This window comes from Gavialis gangeticus, unplaced genomic scaffold, assembly GCF_001723915.1.
Source record: "Gavialis gangeticus isolate Ggan-Ray unplaced genomic scaffold, GavGan_comp1, whole genome shotgun sequence".
Taxonomy (NCBI): Eukaryota; Metazoa; Chordata; order Crocodylia; family Gavialidae; genus Gavialis; species Gavialis gangeticus.
Genome location: NW_017729025.1, coordinates 17,548,274 through 17,567,674, shown reverse-complemented (window position 1 = coordinate 17,567,674; position 19,401 = coordinate 17,548,274). Strand labels below are relative to the sequence as shown.

Here is a 19,401-nt window from a genome sequence, read left to right as displayed (position 1 = left end):
TTGACTGGCCACTTGCACCTGTAATCACAGTAAATGCTCAAGCAGCTTTAATATGCAGCTGTGCATGCATTTGCCCTATCAAGTTCTCAGCAAATTTAAAATCTTGAAGTCCCCTAACGAGATTTTGGTCATTGGCATGAACTGCTCCTCAGAGCTACTCCTCAGACCAGACAGGACAACATGAAGACAATATTACTGTCCTACAAAGCATTACTGTATTGCTTATTTTGACAAACCTCTGCAAAATCTGACTCTGTTATGAAAAAAAGTTAAATATAGCCAACAATAGTCAGCCAGGCTGGGTGTTTGAAGTATGAAGGCAAGGGCATGTCCTTAAGCTCAAATCTGTTTCTTCTGTATTTTTTTTTTCATTGAGTTGCCCTGCCTACACAAATACAGAAATGCCTAATCTAGAAGTGTTTGTTTTGGACAAAGCATGTTGAACTTAGCATGGACGGATCTCACTCTCCCACAGACAGCAGTGTAAATAATGCACTCCGATTACTGGTGGGAGGGACACAAGCCTCCCAAGTGGTGACATTTTTCAAGATCATATACATTTTCTCATTTCTTACCCAGCTGAACCCTAGGCCTTTCAACAATTTTTGGTATGACAAGCTAGAGAAAGGGAGAGAGAGAGAGAACAGTCAATAAATTTAATTTAACGAGCACTTCTCATTACTTATAGACGACAGAAAAGCTCCAGTTGGAGAAACTACAAGAGGCTCCTGCAAATTAATCAACAGTCCAGTGGCCAGGTCACTCGCCTGACTTGCCGTATGTGTGATTCAAAGGAAAGACGCAGCAGTCAGTGTCCCATATTTACAGAGATATGCCCTAACCCTGGGCTAATGGCTGCTCTGGGACAGATTGAATTCTTTCTTGTTTTGGCCCAGCAGAAGGTAGGGCAGCGTGGCACCTCAGGGACTAAGTAGTTCAGAAAGGCATGAGCTATCTTGGGCAACAATGCTAGGATAAGAAGAAGTAGGTTGTTGCCTACAGAAACTCATGCCTCTCTGAACTGGTTAGTCTCTAAGGCGCAACCCTGCCCTATCTTTGGCCTGTCTTCAGACCAACATGGCTAACAACAAGCGGAGCAAAGAGACTCTTTTTTTGAAAATTCCCAACCAGCACTAAACAAAATGCTAAATTCCCCTTCTCCATTTTTATGAAAATGTTTTCCCTGAGATTTCCTGCATTGCAAGAGGCAAGGAATGAAATCCTGATCTCAAAGTCATTGATACAATTCACTTCTATAAGTCTTCTGCTTATGAAAATTAATGAAACCTGACAGATGTGTAAGTGAACACTCCTAATTTTTTTATGAGGCATCTGCTTTTATTTCTACCTGTTGATAACCCAAATGCACATTTAAACCAATGTTTGGATGCACTTTCCCTACTAATATAAATCCTTGGGATTTATGTAGATACCAAACATACAGAATTAAAACCTGCAAAGCAAATCCTCATGCAACGTAGATAAGCAGAGCTCTTTAAACTTCCATAAAGCGATACCAATTAGGAACAACAGAAAATCTCAGCATACGTCTTGAAACAATGGTGTACTTCTCTGCTATTCCTGTGTAAAATGTACCGTGAATTATTCTGCATTGGTAGCATATGCAAAACACAGTGCAATCAAAAAGGAATAAAAGCGATATACTGACAAGATCAGGAGAACATCTTGTAAAACGATTTCAGCCCTAACCAGCCAAGTCTTCTCAGAACTTTTCCACGAGTCTTAAATTCTTCTGATCTGTAGACGTCAGCATTTCAATATCACTTTCCTCATTGTACAGATGGACAAATTAAGACACAAGAGGCGAGGTGACTTACCCGTGTCCACCTAGCAGAGCCAGGAATAAACCTAAGAGTCCTGCATCCTAACTCCATGCACTAAGCTATGCTGCTGATGAGAAATGATACCTGCTTTTAAAAATTAAACTTCACAGTTATTTACTTAACACCTTTACACACAGTAAAACTAACCCTAATGCTAGGAATGTTAGCCATTCTCAGAATAGTCCCCCTCCGTAGTGGTTCTCGAGACTACGATGCTCCGATGACTGCATCCACTGAGGACGCCTCTGTGGGACGATGACATCAGGTTGTACGAGTAGACAGAGGAGCTGCTCTGCTTTGACCTTTCCTCTTCCTCATCCTCCTCTTCCTCCTCCATCCCCCCAATAGGCATGAGTGTATGATGATTGAACTTGCTGCGCAGGGCTCCAATGATGCCTACCCTGTTTCAAAAGGTGCCATTATTATAATTGAGGCAAAGGCCAATTTGCTGGGGAGGGATTCCGATTTGATGTGGCAAAACTGCAAAGAAACTTTTTTGGTTGGACGGCAGGTAAAACACCACTCAAGGGAAATTCCTCACCCCCACCCCCCCCCAAAAAGACTAGCACATCATATAAATCATCCAGAGTATCACAGTAGTGTTGTTACCTAGAGAAGGGCCATGCCTCAAAGGCAACAACTGCCCAAAAAGGTCCAGAAAAAATTACACTCAGGCATCACTCACACACCACAGCCACAAAGCACCCTATCAATACAAACTCTACAATGCACTGCCAGGCAAGGGCACTGCCAGTAGCAGGACATGTCTTAGGTTAAAATAGGCTTCAGTGACTATTGAAAGAGGACCCTAACCTACACTGTAGTGGAAAGCAAAAAACCCCAGTGTTCCTTGCCAAACTGATCTGGGGAGGAAATTCCTTCCTGACTCCAAATGCCTGTTTGAGCAAGACCCTCCAGCCAGGCCCCTGAGAGATTTCTAAGACCCAGCAGCATTGGGGCATCCAAATCAAGCCCCTAATTCTAGCTGTAAAGGAAAGCAATAAAAGAGCAAAAACTGTTAGCCAAACAGCATTTATGAGGGGGAAAAAATTATTTTGGGCCCTACGGACAACAAGCAGAAATGGTAAAGCATGGAGTTACCAGATACCTCCCACAGAGATTGAGTTTTCTCTCAACCCTATCATGAGTCAAAATGATGAACTGACACATCTTATGGGCTAATTATTGTTCCAAAAACACCTCTGTCCTATAAAGTTATCATCCCGTAAACTTACATCCTGAAACAATTCAGGTTCCTTGTCCCCAGTGCTTTGCACTGGTTGGAAAGTGGAATTACTATCCCATGGGAAATTGCAACATTTCAATTTTTTTCATGCAACAGAGATTTATGAAAAAAATTAACTGGAAATGTTAAAATAACCTCACTGAAACATTCTGGTGTAATGTTAAATGCAATATATAAGTGTAATATTAAAATGAGTATTATATACAATATAAAAATCAGGGCAAAATCAGCAAATTGGCACCAATCAAAATGATCAAGGTGAAATGAAATACCAAGTTCAATTTTGAGTTCTTTCAAAACATTTCCATTAAAAATTTCATCAAATGCCACTTCACTTTCCCACAGAACATTTCACTTTGAATGAAACAGTGCTTTCCACCAGAAAACTGTCTCATCAAAATGTTTCTGGCAAACTCTTCTTCTGGCCTCCTTTTATGTTGCATTGCCTGGCTGGAAGAGCAGAACCGCAGAGACATTCACTCCACATCTACAATACTTCTTCCCCCAGACCAGTGACAGAGCAGGTGTTTCAGCATCTTCAGAACTGCCCATCAAATGGTGAGGGGAAGAAGCACAGTAGTTCTCCTGACCCTTGAGCTCCAGATAACATGCCAGGCAGAAAACGGATAGAGAAAGCATGGGAGCGTGAAACAAGCCACGGGTGTTCAGAAGGATAAATTAGACCCTATGAAACAATGTTGGCACCTTCCTAGAGGCAAGAGGAAGGTATTGACAGTGTGAGAGGAGGCCTGAGGAAGACTATGCCATTAAAGTTGCCTTAGTTGTTGCAAGTATGTTACTGCAGGTTTTTGGAGGCTACACACACTACTGCCCTTATGTACGTCCCAACAAATGGGAGTGCAGGGAGCCCAGGGCAATCCAATATGCACCTTTTAGAGTGACCATTTTCACGTCTGGCCTTTCACTAAATGGTCTCAAGCAATGAGGAAGCTCTAGAGGGGAGGGGACTCAGCGGCTCTGTCTGTGTTGCTCCAAGCCCCTTCTCTCCAACCCCTGAACTCTAGCTTGTGGGTAAGCCCCAAAGAGCTGGGCTCCATAGCAGGCAGGGAGTGCAGGCTCCCCAGCGCTTGTTCCAGCATGCAGGGGAGCTGCCTTGGTCCTGCTGGAAGCAATGTGGCTTCCCCAGAAAGTGGGGATACAGGATAGGGAGGCCGCAGAATCAGACCACTGGATCCCCTCTACCGTCTTGCCATCCATTACTTAAGCAATGTCTACAGTGCAATCACTACTATAACTACGGACCTACTTAAATCGCAGTGAAACTAAAAAATGTTCATGATTTGATCACAGCAGAAATTCTGCAGCTATTTCCCGGACGTGCTCCGCCGGCCCCGCCCCTTGGTGCCGGTTGGTGGAGAGGCCCCAATGGGGATAGAGGGACGAGCGGGCAGCCGCCATCTCATCTGCCGCTCTTGCTGCTGCCCTGCCAGCCAGTGCTTTCCCCCTGCCAGGCAGGCTGCAAAGCCAGGCCACAGCAGCAAGGACTGCTAGCTCCCACTGGGGAAGCCAGAATTTTATTTTTATTAAGTTTTTTTTTTAAGTTGCTTTCATGGACAATCCTGGATTTTGCAGTTTCTGTGAAATTGCGATTTGAGTAGACCCCTAACTATAACTGCAACGGAGTGCAGTCAGATCCAAGCTATCTGTAAACTAGGTAAGTTTGGATACTAGAAGCCATATAACTGTAACAGCTACACAACTCAGCGTGGGGAGGGAGAGAAGCCAAGCAGCAGGGTAAACTGGCTCACGTGGAGCTGTGGGCTGCTGTGGCTGGACTGCTACCAGTACACCTGAGCTACCTGCTCTGACACTAATCTGGTCCCATGTGCAACACTGACAGCTGTAGAGATGCACCCTTATTCTGACAACCCCCAGTGAGGAAAGCTCAACAACTTCTAGACCTTCTTTGCGCACCCACCACCAGCCCCCATGGAAACAGCTCCTTACTTGGGTGTAAACACAACTGCTGTGAAGTCCAGGTGGTCCTTGCTCTTGTTGGCAGGAGCGGTCCTTCCCCGGTGCAGGTAATGGTTCTGGAAGAGATACTGGGCACTGTCCTTGGGCAGGGGCAACAGTGTGCTGAGCACTGGCGAGCGCTGACCCACCACACTCATTATGGCCGGACGCCTGGCGTACACACTCCTGCAGAGAAAGCCAGTGCAAAGGGCACTTGCTTGCTGGCCCATGGTGCAGGCCCCTTCACGTGCCCCAGTAGCAAGCCACATGCTGTACCTGTCATATGGAAAGAGCACTTTCCTCTGATCAGCAGAGGCCTCTGTTGACCACTGCACTCCAGGGTACCTCTTCTCCTTCAGTGCGGGATTGAATACATCAGAGCGAAGCAGCCTGCCGATTTCCTCCTGAATCTCCTGGAAGTGTTTCCGTCTGAATGCCACCCAAGCTACATATGTGCAAAAGTTGTAGAAGCACTGAATGGGAAAGACAGACCATCATGCACGGCTGTGCAACAAACAGTGGGCTCAGCACCCTCCTATTGCAATTATGCCCGGGGTGGGGCTAATCACTCACTGACTTCACTGACGAGAGCAGAGGTCTGAGAGTGCAGAATTTGACCCAGTGTTATAGCAGATTCTTTTGTAACGTTGTCTTGGGGCAAAGGCACACAATCAACTCACCTTGCCCCTTTGTACCTTGTAACAGTCAATCAGTGTGCCTATGTCATAAGCTTTTAGAGCCAAATGTCTTGCATCCTACGTCTGTGCTGCTCTCTTCAGTGCAGTCAGTGAGTGACTAGCCCCACCCTGGGCATAACTGCAATAGGAGGGTGCTGAGCCCACTGTTTGTTGCACAGCCATGCATGATGGTCTGTCTTTGTACGTCTGTGTTTCAGTATAAGACTGATGTCACCTCACACCGATTCACTGCACTGCCATTAGGATTGAGGGGAAAAGAGGACATTGATTTTTTAAAAATACAGAGATGACTGGAAGTACAGTTTCATACTGAATGCAAACATGACCCCAGCATTTGTTCCTGCCCATGGCAGGGTGTCGGACTTGATGGTCTGCTCAGGTCCCTTCCGACCCTACTACCTATGAAACAACAGTCCCAAAAAACATCACTGTCAAATCTGAGATCATTGTTCCTTGGCAATTACAGGAGCAAAACTTTAATTTTCATGCCTATTTAGCCAGCAGTCAAATAGCAGGGACCTCAGCCCACACCGAACATGGCCCCACAAAAAAGAATCGCTGTTCAACCTGTCTTTATTAGAACACAGCATCTGCCACTCAGTGCCATTAGGATAAATCTGTGTCCTTGGAGCTATGTAAATAAGACAACTTGCCCCAGGAAGCAAATCACAATCACACACTGAAGTACCAAATACTGTACTGGTTTCAAATGGGGTGTCTATTAGTCTGGCATATGGAAATTAGCTGTCAAAATTGCACCCTGGCATATATAGGGATGGAAAGAGATTCTTGGCATCTGGAAACATTACAACATACCACAGGGAATAAAAAGGGACTGGCAAAGCCCTTAACAGGGAGAGAGTTGTGAGTCCAGGTACCAGACTCGGAGAAAACCTACGGAGCTGACTCTCTAGGGGCTGTGGAGGGCCCCAGCGAGCTTTCTGGCTCAGAGATGGCCTGGCTGAGGAGGAAACTGGAACAAAGGTAATCTTGGAGACTCCATGAGGGAAAGGCTTAGGCCAGAAGGGCCACGAGAGCCTGTATTTTGTAAAGACCTAAAAAACTGGAGTAGCTCAGAAGAAAAGGAATCCTATTTCCCTTTCTTTGGCCTGGCAACTCATAGTTGGGATAACCAGGAAGGAGCTGAAAATGGACATCCCCCTTGTGTCACAAGGGCTGTGCTCCAGGATATCAGTCAGTCACACCACCAGTTCGTAACAGGCCTTTCCTACCTCAAAGAACTCCCGGTCTTTCTGTGACGATGATGTTTTTCGCCTAAGGCAGTGAACAAAAGCACAACTTTAATAGTGAGAGCGGCATCTGCAATCTTATGAACAGCGTATTGGGCAGAACACAGAGTAACAGATCAAGCTAGCATTTCATCAACACAGCAAGCCCAGTTTCTAGTAAATCTTCTTCGTTAGTATGCACACACTCCCTTGCCCAAGAGAAAGGCAGCCTTTTCAGCACTAATACAAAATGAGAATATGCAAAATGAGAATATGCAAACGATTCAGCTCAGCTAATTAAACCTGCCAGAGCCTGACACCGGGGCCTAATGGCCAGAGGTACTCCACCCCCATTTACTTTTCTATTGCGCTCAGCCTGGGTCTAACTCTGCTCCTACTGAAAGCAAATCTCTCCAGGACATCTTGCGGGGAATATTTAGCAAGGGAGCAAAGGTAGGCCAAAGATGAGAGACTGTACTGAATGGAGCAGATTGGTAGGTGGGGTTCAAAGAAGAAATGCAAACCAGGCTGAAAAAGCTTTAGGGAGAAAGACCTTTGTCAGAGTAGAGCGACTTGCCCAAGGGAAGAGTGGCTTTGGAAGTACACTGACTCTGATATACACCCAAGTCAAATCTTTGTCATGCTGAGCCAGAGTCCTGTGCCAAAGCCCTGCAGGAGGGAAGCTTAACCTCAAAAAAGCTACTCAGTCCTTCTGCAAGGGAGAAGAGCTTCCCCTCATGAAAGGCAAATTCCCCTCACATACACACTCCTTACAGGCTCCTGCAAGATTTGGTAGATCCTACAGGCTACACAGGAAGCTCCATGTCTCTGTGCCAGCAATCAGACCTCCTGTGATTTTCTCTGGCTGCCTGACAACACTACATCAGCTGCTCCATATTGTGAGGACTTTCCAAGTGCCACAGTACATGGGCATTTCAGCTCAGAGCAGCTCACAAACGTAATATGCTGTCTGCTATCTTAATTATCTGCTGACTCTTTCACAAGCCCAGGCAGATGTTGTCCAACTCTCCCCATCTGACCCAACCCTTCATCTCCTTATCTGACCCTGCCATCTCCCCAGCCGCAGATCCCAAACTCCCTGAGTTAGGCAAGGCAGGCGAGGTGGCACCAAAGGCAGCTGACTCCCTCTTGCAGGGGAAGAGTTTAAGGAATACTGGTTAAGCACCATAGCCTATCATAACTGCAGAGATCCATAGTTTAGCACCCTTTCTTACTTGTCCATACCTGCAAGGCAGAGTAAGGCACAAACAGTTTGCCTTTGACATTTCCTATGGTATTAAGCTAAATGACCTCTTAAGGGCTGACTTGATCTTTTAGCCTTGACATAGCTTGTGCAGTGACCTCAAGGTTCCCTGCATTCTGGGAGAGCTGTGCAATGGAAACTGAAGACAAGTCAGTGAAAAAGGCCCTTCAGTTACAGCCAAGCAGGGCCATGTGCCTCCATCTCTCTCCCCTCCACCACTAACCTTCCCAGGAAAAGGACAGAAGAGGAGGTTAAGTGCTCAAGGTTTATGATTAGGAAGAGCCTGACAGCATTTCCTTGATGCAGGAAGTTCCTGTGTCCAAGGCACTCTTGCAGCTTAGCTAAAAAATGTAGATGGGTTTAGGAAAACAGTCTGTCTTCAAAGAGTTTGGGACAAAGCTTGTAAGAAACAAGTGAAGGGATTGTAGAAAAGTGGGGCTGGAAGGGACCTCATGAAGTCATCTTGTCCAGCCCTTTGCTCAGCTTATCCCTGACTAACCCATCCCAGCCAAGTGTCTGTGTCACCTGCTCTTGAAAATGTCCAGGGATGGAGATGCAACAACTTCCCTCTAGGTAGCCTGCAAAGAGTGAGCGGGGAGCAAACCAGGCACTAGTATGATGGAGTCTCTAGACCTGTCAGTGTGTCTAAGAACTAATGCTTCAACTAACAAAGCCCAGGTACTGCATTAAAACACAAGCACAGCATCTGCAAACTTCAATGAAAGCCAGCATCCTGCATGCAGGCCCCACTAAAGAGAAGTGTTTCCTGTACCATATTACCAACTCTCTCCTGCCCTGACAAGCATTTTATTGACTGGGGGCCAACCCAGGACCATAAGAGTCCTCGATGAGCTTTGCCCATGTTTGTGCAAATAATGCATGTGCCTTTGAGAATACGAGGCATTTTTCCCATTATGACAAAGCCCCTGAAGGAAATTGGCATCATTAAAAACATTGCACAATCCGTTCCACCCGTTTGAGAAGAGAACGACAGCCACACCTATTCCTTCCTCAGCAGCAGAGGCATAAAAGGACTAATGCTGATGCATGTAAATAATAGGTCTGCTGGGGCTCCTTCAAACTCCAGTCTGAGATAACATCAAACTGGGATTTTTAAGCTGCATTCTACAAATGCCTCAATTGTTAAGTCACATACGGATCCCATTTGAAACTCATACTCTTCTTCCATAAAATCATGGAAAAAAGTCGGGCTGGAAGGGACCGGGACCTGGACCTAGACCTGGACCTAGTCCAACCCACTGCCTAAAGAAGGGTTATCCCTATTCAAACCATCCCATACAAATCCTTGTCTAATCTACTAGTTGAACTACACAACGTTGTCACACAACCACACGGCATAACACCCAAACCTGCCACAAGTAAAGCAGGAAGACCATGGTAGTCAGTGTCCTACTGCTACATGGATTATTAAAATATTGTCAAGAGAGCAAAGAAAGAGCCAGAATAAGCTCCTTGCTTAATTTCTAGAGAAAACTCCTGACCAATCAATTATTTGCTGCCTGCATATGGAAAATCAGTAGACCTGGGCTGGATACAAATTGCCCATACCATGCAAAATTTTCAAGTTGTCAAAAAAAAAATTCCCATCCTGAATCAAGATAGAAAGTCAAAATCTTGAAAATACTTTGAACCGTCAACATGAAAACACTTTGCTGGGCAGAGGAATAATTTCATTTTAATACCTTCACCGTGCATTTTGATCTTATCGATTGTTTAGCTGTAATTAATGTGGATTTCCAAACATGAAATTATTTCACAATCAAAAACAGATTGTTTCTAAAGTGTCCAAGAGGGACATTTCAATAATTTTTCCACTGTTTTATCTAAAAGATGTTCTAACTAATTTGTTTACCAAAAGGGACCCTTTTCCCATGTTTTCCATTTTGAGAAATTGGTATTTTCCAACAAAAGCATCTCACTGAAATTTCCCACCCACCTCACCCAAATAGGCAATGCATGTTGATTAGAGTTGCATAATACTTTTTAGTCTAGAAGGCTTAGGGAGTTACCAGGGAGGATGCAGCCAACACTCAAAGACCGAGTCAGTTTTGGAAGGACTGTATTTATCTATTCACATATTTGCAAAATGTATGTGTGTGATCTATCATGGAGGGACCCATCACTAAGGAACAGGTGTGGATATGGCACTATTTTCAAAAGCACTTAGCATTGGCTACACTGTGCACCCACTAGCAATGGTTACAATTCCCCCATAACTAATACTGGAAATGGATATTTCTTCTCATCCCCCCTATGGAGCTTCATAATGGGGCCCCCATTCTCTTCAGGGCTTCAGGGTACCATTTAAAGCAAATATTAATACCTCATGTTGATCCCTTATTACCTATTGTATAACCCTCTCTTTTTATAGCAACAACCCTGCACCTTGTCTTCTATCAGGCAAAAGAAGTGAGGGAATTGGCTCCTCTGATTTGTTGTGAAGGAAACGGTGTCCTAGTGACGACAGTGGGGGTATTAGTTTTTCAATATAAGCAGCTCTAGCTGACTTAGGCAGGAAGGCCCACAGGCCAGGTTTTGCACCCGCAGCATTTGGAGCTGTACTATCCTGCCTGCTCCAACAGGAAGGAGGAATGGCCAGTGCAGCACTGCCCAATCAGCAAGACACTTAAAATAATCCCCACGTCACTCAGTGCAGTCAGTCCAGAAACGCAAGTGCAGTACACACAATGTTGGCATGCTCCTCCGGTCCCAGAGGATGAGCTGACCCTATCCAGGAGGCCTGCAGTGGGCTCCTTCCTCTCCTCTTCATCACCAAGAAAGCCCCTTCCCCACTTCCCCCACAAGAGGAGGAAGCCCCCTCCCTGCCCTCTAAGTACATGGAAGCGACTCTGAGGCAGAGGGTAGGAGAGTCAGAGAGTGAACCTGGGATTTGCCAGCAGAGGAGCTCAGCAGATGACTGCAGAAGGCCGCAGGTTTGCCTGGGGCAGTTCCCACACCCTGAATTTTGATGCTGAATTGTCTCCTGTCAGCTTCCAGGGGAAACTCATCATGCCCTGGAGAGCTGTGCAGCGGCGCTCTGCCACTTCCATCCCAGGGAGGTGTGCTTCTTGATGTATTACACAGATGCAGTCTCTTACCTTTCTCCTCCTAAAATGTACTGACCTTCACACCTTCTAGCAACCACTGCCCCTAACCATCTGCCCTAAGGACGCAGAGGTGGCAAATTATGCCTAGTCAGTTGTGCCGGGCTCCATCAGGACTTTATGGTTCTTCGAGCCAGCGACACTTCCACAAACCAGGCACAAAGCCCCGAGGGAGGGATCCAAAGCCCTGCTGCAGTGTGTTGAAGCCACACCACTTTATTGAAAACTGAAGTCACACACATTTAGAGGTGAAAAGATACCAGGCAGATGCCAGGCCCCAGACACTCTCCAAATCCTGCCTTGTGTTCCTTTGGCCCTGTCCAGTAGTTTCACTCCTGCAACAGTTATATACAGATGCTCACTTGGATTGTGTTATTGTGGGCATCTGTCTGTCACAATATGTAGGCCCACGCACAATGGCTCCTCACAGTGGCAGATGTTACCATAGGGGAAAGGTTTCAGTGGCCATCCCAGGCATTTCCTTACTTGCCGCAAGCCATGTGATGCTGATCAGCCATTCCCAGTCCAAGAATGAGGATGCAGTATATCTTGGCAAGCTGTGTCTTGGCTATGGAGAGCTTAACTAGTGCCTCCTCCATGTCCTTTCTTTCTAGCAAGTTCAGAGTCCTGTTAAAATTATATAAATAAAAAAAAGCCTTTAGGAAGGATGTACTATTTAGAAGAGATGCTTCAAAGTGTGGCAGTTGTTTCAGAAAAAAATGCATTTGTTCCTCTGAGCAAACCCTCATGAGGCACAAAACCAGCTCTGGAGAGCCCATTTGTTACAAGACTGATTTCAATGGCTTTCTAGGCAGCTTTGTAATGCTGGTGGGGCAACACAATATCTCTGGGTGTAAGTCTCTCTGGGCATTTATAGACTTACATTTTTCTATGTTAAATCCAGAGTACAGCCATCACTATATGCATGTGAACATCTGTAGTCTGAATTGAAACTGCCATGGTGCTGGTCCACATGTCAGATTGGGCCCCAGGTGCCAAAATCAGGCCCCACACTGCATCCGCCCAGCTCCATGCTGCCTTACTCATCCCTGCACTTCTGGATTGCACTGCTTCTGCAGGCCTTGCACACCCTGGTCAGCACAGTACCACCCTGCCCAGCATGCCATGATCAGACTGCACCATCTCCACCCAACCTAGCACACCAGGACTGGCCAACACTGCCTTCACCTGGCCCAGAGCATCAGGATCAGGCCCTCCGCTGCCACCACCAGGCCCTGTGCATGCAATATAGTGCACAGGGCCATGTTACCCAATCTGCAGGGCTCCCCACAGGTCTGGAAATTTGGCAGCAGGGGAGAAGCAATTTTTGGACCCAGAAGCAGACTCCCAGGTTGCATGACATGGAGCTGGAGGTTCAGCACCCCGATCTAGCATATGATTGTCATAATGCAACTTGTTTATAATACCTAATCATCAGGTAGACACGTATTTTAAACGACCTAGACATGGCAATTTAAAATAAAAGTGACCCAAAATAAAGTGACCCCAAATACAAGAACATTGTTTAGGCAGGAGACAACACATAAGAAACCTCATGCATGATCTATTAGTTTTAAGGATGCTAAAGTCCAGCATATAATGGAAAGCGACTTTCATTGCTGGAATTTCTATTGTAGCTCCATAACATATGGGTCATTAACTTGCCTGGGCACTGGGAAATACCGGCCTTCTGCTGGTTACCAGAGTTGTGGCAAAACCTTGCTGCAAGACAGGGAGGGGTTCATACTTTGCAAGCTGCCAGTGAGTTAACCTCTTACAGAAGGTTCCTTGCTTTGAACAGCTCTTGCAAGGTGACACTGGTGAAATCATTTGATTACTTGAGGCCGCATCCAACAAATACACACAGCTGGGTGCACTGCTAACTTCTATGACTAGTTCCAGGGTACAACATGCTACACATCAACTCTGATATAATCGTCCTTTACACTGAAATAAATGTGGCGTGAACACATAACAGACAGCCCAATGCCAGCACAAATCGCTCCCCTGGGCTAAAATTAGACCTCAGAAAGTCAGAAATAACGACACATTGATGTAAGTTACACTGGTATCTGCAGCCTTAGCCGATTTCATTCAAAATAGCCCTTTGCTCCATGCAAAAAACCTATTACTGGGTCATGCCACCTAGTGGCAAGATATTGTAATCGCAACAAATGGAACCAGTTGCTTCACTCCAGACGCTGATGCAACTTATTCTGATGTACAAACTGATGTAAACTACATCGGTGTAAATGTCCCATGTCTTTGCATTCTCACTAAAGTAAAGGGCATAATATTTTTCCAAGTGACTGTATTAAGCACAGTACCTATACCAACCAAGTAAGAGCTAGTCTGTGCCTTGAAGTCTGAATAGACAAGGCAGACAAAAGGCAGGTAGAAGAAGTACCAGGCTCGGAGATGAGATGAGTGTTTTTGGTATCACATGTGCCTACAGGAGCAGGTCCTCAATCTTTAACTCTATTAACTGTGCCAATATATGCCAGGATTGCTAAGCAGCCCTGCAGAGCCTTCCTTGTGGACAGCAGATCAATGCCTCCAAACAGAACCAGAAGTGGGAAATATACCCTGTATATCTCAGGAGTGTGATCGTTCAGCCTTTGCACATGGGTAATCCCTACTCAAACGTGCATCCTACTGGAGCCATGGGGCTCTCCCTGGAGGAAGAATTTCCTGTGTGAGCAAGGGCTTGCAGGATCTGCCTGTGCGTCCTTACCTTCATAGAGGTCTCTTACTTACCCCATTAAAGATTTCGGTTTCTTTTCCAGTGCGATTTTCTCCAGAAAATAAGACAAGTAGTAAAGCAGAGCCATGAGGAATTCATCAAGCTGTCTACTCCTAAACAAAAGTTAAGAAGATCGTTGTGACACCTGACATAAGGGTTAAAGGTCCTTGCCCCTAACAAGCTACAGGCTGCTAACACACCCTCAGACTTCTTACCCTGAGGAGTCTTATTTGTAGCGAGCACTAGACTCAATAAAAAGGTTTGTGGGTCCTTATGGAAACACTGTCCAAGATGCCTACGTTCAAGAATGTATTACAGGACACAGGCCTCCAGAAATAGATTGGTTATAAAACATATAACTTCTGCATCTGAAATCCTCTTGCTCTGGGCAGTAGGGCTATGCGAAATTTCGCTGGCCATTTTGTTTCGCCACTGTTTCAACTCATTTTGAGGTTGAAACAGCAAAATCAAAATGAAACAAAGGGCTTCGAAACAGCCTAGAAACAAAACAAGGCTAGTCGAAACGTTTCGACCATAGTGTTGGGGATGGGAAGTCAGTCCAGCTGGGCTGAGTTCCCATCCCCAGTGCCATCATCACGCTGGGGAAACTCAGCCCAGCTGGACTGACTTCCCATCCCCAGCCTGATCATAACACTGGGGATGGTGTGGTGAAGTGGGCATCCCTGGCTAGCCTCAGGGCTAGTTTCCTGCCTTTCGGCACACCACCCACCTGTCTCACCCGCCATGCCTTGTTGTTAATTAATAATGTTGTTAGTTAAGGCAGGAGGCTGCCCATTGTTACACCCTGATATTGATGGGGGCTATCCGCGGCTCCGTTCCACTCCTACACCACGGCCCAAGCCTTGCAGATGGCATCTCAGGCAGTTAGCTCAGCCTTCACCCATTAGCTGTGGCCTCCAACCCTGGGGACCTTCAGCTTTCGTAAGCCCTGGCACCATCTCAGGCCCAGTTGGGACCCCGAGCTTCTTAGCTCTTTGTGGGCGTCCCTCATGGTGAGCCCCTGGCCCTTTTGACCCTTTGGTCCTGGCCCCAGCATTGACCAGTCAAGTACCTCAGTGGGGTTTTTGCCTCCTGCCTGCACTTAGGGATCAGGATTCCCCCATTCACGGCTCAGGTGCTCCTGGAAGTGTGCCTGGCCCTGCGTGGTCACACCCCCAACAGGCTCAGGCACCTCCAGAAGCTTACCTGGCCTATGCTGCTCTGATGTACTATGACCCACCCAAAGATGAGGGCTGGGGTTAAGGTGCCCCTACTTGCCTTTCACCAGGGTAGTAACTGGTCTGGCAGTTCCTGGGGGCTCCCACACCACTGAGAGCCCCACCAGGCCACTCACTCCCAGCAAGGTGCAGTTTTAGGTCATGCCCAGGACCAGGAGCCTCCAAACCATCCCCTACAGCTCCTGCCCTTACCTCCAGGACGCTCCAAGCAGCCTTGCAGCCAGGCGATGTTACTGCCTGCCCTGCCAACAGCAAACTGCCCTGTTTATATAGGCAGCCATGGATCAAAACTGGCTGCTGCAATTAAGCACCTGTTGGCCACTTGGCTGGGCCCTTAAAGTGGCGGGTACGCCCAGTCAGCTGGACTGACTTCCCATCCCCAGTGCTATGATCAAAACGTTTCAACTTTTGTAACATTTCGACTAGCCTCGTTTTGTTTCGAGGCTGCTCCAAAGCCCTTGTTTCATTTAAATTTGTTTCGTTTCAAGCACCTACTCTGAATGCCTTCAAGAGACATCTGGAAGTTTATCTTGCTGGGATCCTATGACCCCAGCTGACTTCCTGCCCCTGGGGCAGGGGGCTGGACTCGATGATCTTCCGAGGTCCCTTTCAGCCCTAATGTCTATGAAATCTATGATTTTGCTGTTTCGACCTTGAAATGAGTCGAAACAGTGTTGAAACGAAACGGCTGGCAAAATTTCACACAGCCCTAGACTTCCCATCCCTGGCCAATCTAGCAAAACGTTGAAACAGAGTCAAAAGAGCCTCACTGTTTCAACGAAGCAAAACAGAACAGCTGTTTCGAATCAAAATTAAATTTGAAATGAAACACTGTTCTGTCAAAACCTCGAAACAAGGGCGAAATGGAATGGTGCCGTTTTGCACAGCCCTACTGGGCAGTATGGAAATCATTTACTGCTAACAAAACAGAAGCAAACTATGGTACCAATTGCTCATACTCAGCCATGCTAGCCAGAGTGCCAGCAACACAGACCCCAAGGCCCAAAGTTTTAAAAGGCAGTTCAGTGGGAATTCCACATCTAAATACCTCTAAAATCTGAGCGCATTTTACAATCTAAGCCTTGACCATTAAAACATAGTAAAAAGCCTTGCATGAGGATAAGATAATGAATTCTCTGTCCATTTCAGGGCTAAAATGTATTTGGTAGCATCTTCTACCAAACTCTACCTTTGGTAGAGAAGGGATTTTAAACCTCTAGTATTTTCCTCTCCACACTTTACAAGCTCTAAATCCAATGCCAGTAAAATGCAAACACAAAAATACTTCAAATTCCAAGCTGCCTACCTCATAATTGTTGTAAAAGAGGATATATGGTATGATCCATTTTCTTGTACTAAAAACAGAGCAGCATCTGAAAATACACAGAGGAAAAAATGTATGTTAAAAATCCAGTAAAAATCAACCTTTCCAAGAAATTTTAAAGGATTGTTTTGCAAATATCTTGTTGATCTAATAAAAAATATTATCTCTACTATGAGCCCTAACCTTTTCAAGAAATACTTTTCCAAACTGTAAGAGTAATAGGGTATTGAAATAAAATTATGTAAATTGCTCACATTTAACATCATCCAAGGTCACATATTCTTTTTGTCCACGTTTTGAGAGCCTGGGCGATATCTCTTCTACTGACTTTAATCTCTTCTCAGGGAATTTTGCACCAAACAGTTCTTGAAACATAGTGGGAGTTGACCTGCAAACACCATTTGAAACACGCTGCTCATTCCCCTCGTGTTATACATGCTTGTTGTTAACACCTGGAAGGTTTTCTCTTTAGCTGATTCAATTCCAAGATGTAAACTGGCAGTTAAAAAGCTCTTAATAAATACCCTTCACTTTCTGTTTCTTTCATTAAACTGTTAGCATCCCTAAACATGCTTTTCCAGGTTGGCCGTGTTCAGTGAACCAAGATTCTTCAGCTCCTAAAATCATTTCTGATTGTGGCTCTTTCACTTGGGAGCAGAACAACATTGTGATGATACTGCATAGGTTTTAAAATGGTTTAAGTTAAGGACAGTTAAGATGACAGTGACTTTTGCCACTTTGTACATTTGAAAAATAAATCATAAGTCATAACAACAGTAATAATAATACATTTTTGAAGCACTTTACAAAGATGAATGAATTAATCCATCCTCACAATAGTCCCCTCTGCGGACTAGTATTCTTTTTTGATCCTAAGATCTGGAAACAGAGGCAAAAATGTTAAGTGATTTGCCCAAGGTCATGCCAAATCAGTGTCAGGGCTCATTTAGCCATCAGGTATATCTGCCTACTACGCTCATCCCATTCTACCCTCAACCCCTCACCCTGAATAAACTACTGAAATGGCCAATTTTTTTTCTGTCCAACCTACTTTGTTAGAACAAGGCAAAATATATAGTCCTTATGACTCCCACCCTAATAACGCTGTCTCAGTTTTAATTAAGTGAGGGTAAGCTGGAATACCTGTCTGCTGTTTTACTACTCATTTCCTGAAAATGGATTGCTTTGCCCTTCTTGAGTTTCTCTTTAGCATCAGGTGCTGGGGCAAAGCTGTAACACACAAAAATACGGATGTTTAGGAACAGAAGCAGCAATTGTTAATGACAGTTCAAAGAGTTCAGTGTTCTGGAATATAATGCCCATGAGTTTGGGCCACCATATGACAATGAAAGAAGACAGAGGGAGGATATCAGAGACAGCTTTTAAGTACATTGAAAGATAGGACTAGAAGAGTCACTGATGCCAGGCCCTTGCTATCAGAGACCAGATCATAAATCCCTTCCATGAAATAAGAAAACCCTCTAAAAAGTAGGTAGGGTTTTGCTCCCACCCCTCCTCTTGGGAGGCTATTCTAGAATCTCACTCTCAGAGTGATGCTGCAAACCTTCTCTTAATTCCCAGGCTAATTTATTCATGCCCAGTTTATACATGTTTGTTCTTGTGCTAATGCTGTCCTTCAGTTCAAATTGCTCCCTTCCCTCCCTGGGGTTTACCATTCAATATATTTATAGATAGAAGTCACAACCACACGCAGCCAGAACTAAACAAGCCATGCTTTTTCAGTTTCCTTTTGTTTGAAAAGTTCTCCATTACCCTAAACCATCATTGTGGCCTTTCTCTGTCTTAATTCCAGTTTTGAATTCATCTTTCTTAAACAAAAAGGTAGAGATAATATCCCAGATGAGGTCCCATCAGTGCTTTGTACAATAGCGGAGCTATTTCCCTGTCTCCACAGGAAATGTCTCCCCTGATACATCTGCTTTGTTCCTGGCTGCATCACCTGGGTGGCTCATAGTCACCTTGTGATCCACTACAGCATGTAGGCCCTTCTCTTCCTCAGTTGTTTCCATCTGGGGAGCTGACAGCTTTTGCTCCCCAAAGAGAGTCATAGAAGGAGAAACCATTTGGTGGTTTCCATTATGCCACTATTTTTACCTGCCCCAGAGAGCCCTGAAAGGTGAAAGAGCCTGGGGGGTGTATCTACCCCCTGTCCCCCAGGCTCTCAAGAAGGAAGCAAACCCTGTCCACATGCACCAAAAGTGGGAACGTGGCAGTGATCTGAAGGCACCCCCAGCAGCCACTCTCAAGACCCTGTCTCAAGTGTTCTTGAAAGCAGAGATGGAGGACACCCTGGAGAAATTTCTCCACATTTCTAGGTTGAGTACATATGAACAGGAGCAGTGTAACCATCCCTGTGATACAAAAGTTGCTTCCTAAATTCAAGCCCACTCCATGAAATTGAGAATAGGACAGAGCTTCTTGAAATCAAGAAGAGGGCAGGGAGATGGGTCTATGCAGGAAAGGCCTGACCCCCTAAGGAAGACTGGAAATATGCAAAGGAGGCAGAGGGGCAGCCAGAAATCACGTGCCTGACTCCTAACAATTACCTGCTCTACATGGCCCACATACTGCTAGCTGCTCAAAGAAGGAACAGCCGACTTGTATTGTTTTTCTGTTGATCCAAATGTGTTTTCCTGTTGGCTCCGTACAGTATTAATCCAAAATTGCCATGCAAATATAAAAAGCAATTATA

At 45.5% G+C, this 19,401-nt stretch overlaps 1 protein-coding gene across 3 annotated transcripts in view; it reads right to left on the bottom strand.

Annotated features, from left to right (window-relative positions):
- Positions 1 to 1,299: 1,299 nt before the first annotated feature.
- PPP1R36 (protein phosphatase 1 regulatory subunit 36) overlaps positions 1,300 to 19,401 on the bottom strand; it is a 37,165-nt gene continuing 19,063 nt past the window's right edge. Inside the window, exons 4-12 of one of the 3 annotated variants that reach the window (XM_019518463.1) lie at positions 17,832 to 17,918; positions 16,943 to 17,076; positions 16,671 to 16,737; positions 14,141 to 14,239; positions 11,870 to 12,010; positions 6,998 to 7,040; positions 5,344 to 5,540; positions 5,059 to 5,253; positions 1,300 to 2,245 (exon numbers count right to left, since the gene is read on the bottom strand). In XM_019518463.1, the coding sequence (XP_019374008.1) occupies positions 2,008 to 2,245; positions 5,059 to 5,253; positions 5,344 to 5,540; positions 6,998 to 7,040; positions 11,870 to 12,010; positions 14,141 to 14,239; positions 16,671 to 16,737; positions 16,943 to 17,076; positions 17,832 to 17,918 (1,201 nt within the window). In that variant the 3' untranslated portion in view covers positions 1,300 to 2,007. Of the gene's footprint in view, positions 2,246 to 2,832; positions 3,688 to 5,058; positions 5,254 to 5,343; positions 5,541 to 6,997; positions 7,041 to 11,869; positions 12,011 to 14,140; positions 14,240 to 16,670; positions 16,738 to 16,942; positions 17,077 to 17,831; positions 17,919 to 19,401 lie in introns of those variants that run through there. The other 2 variants (XM_019518467.1, XM_019518466.1) reach the window with 2 other exon arrangements.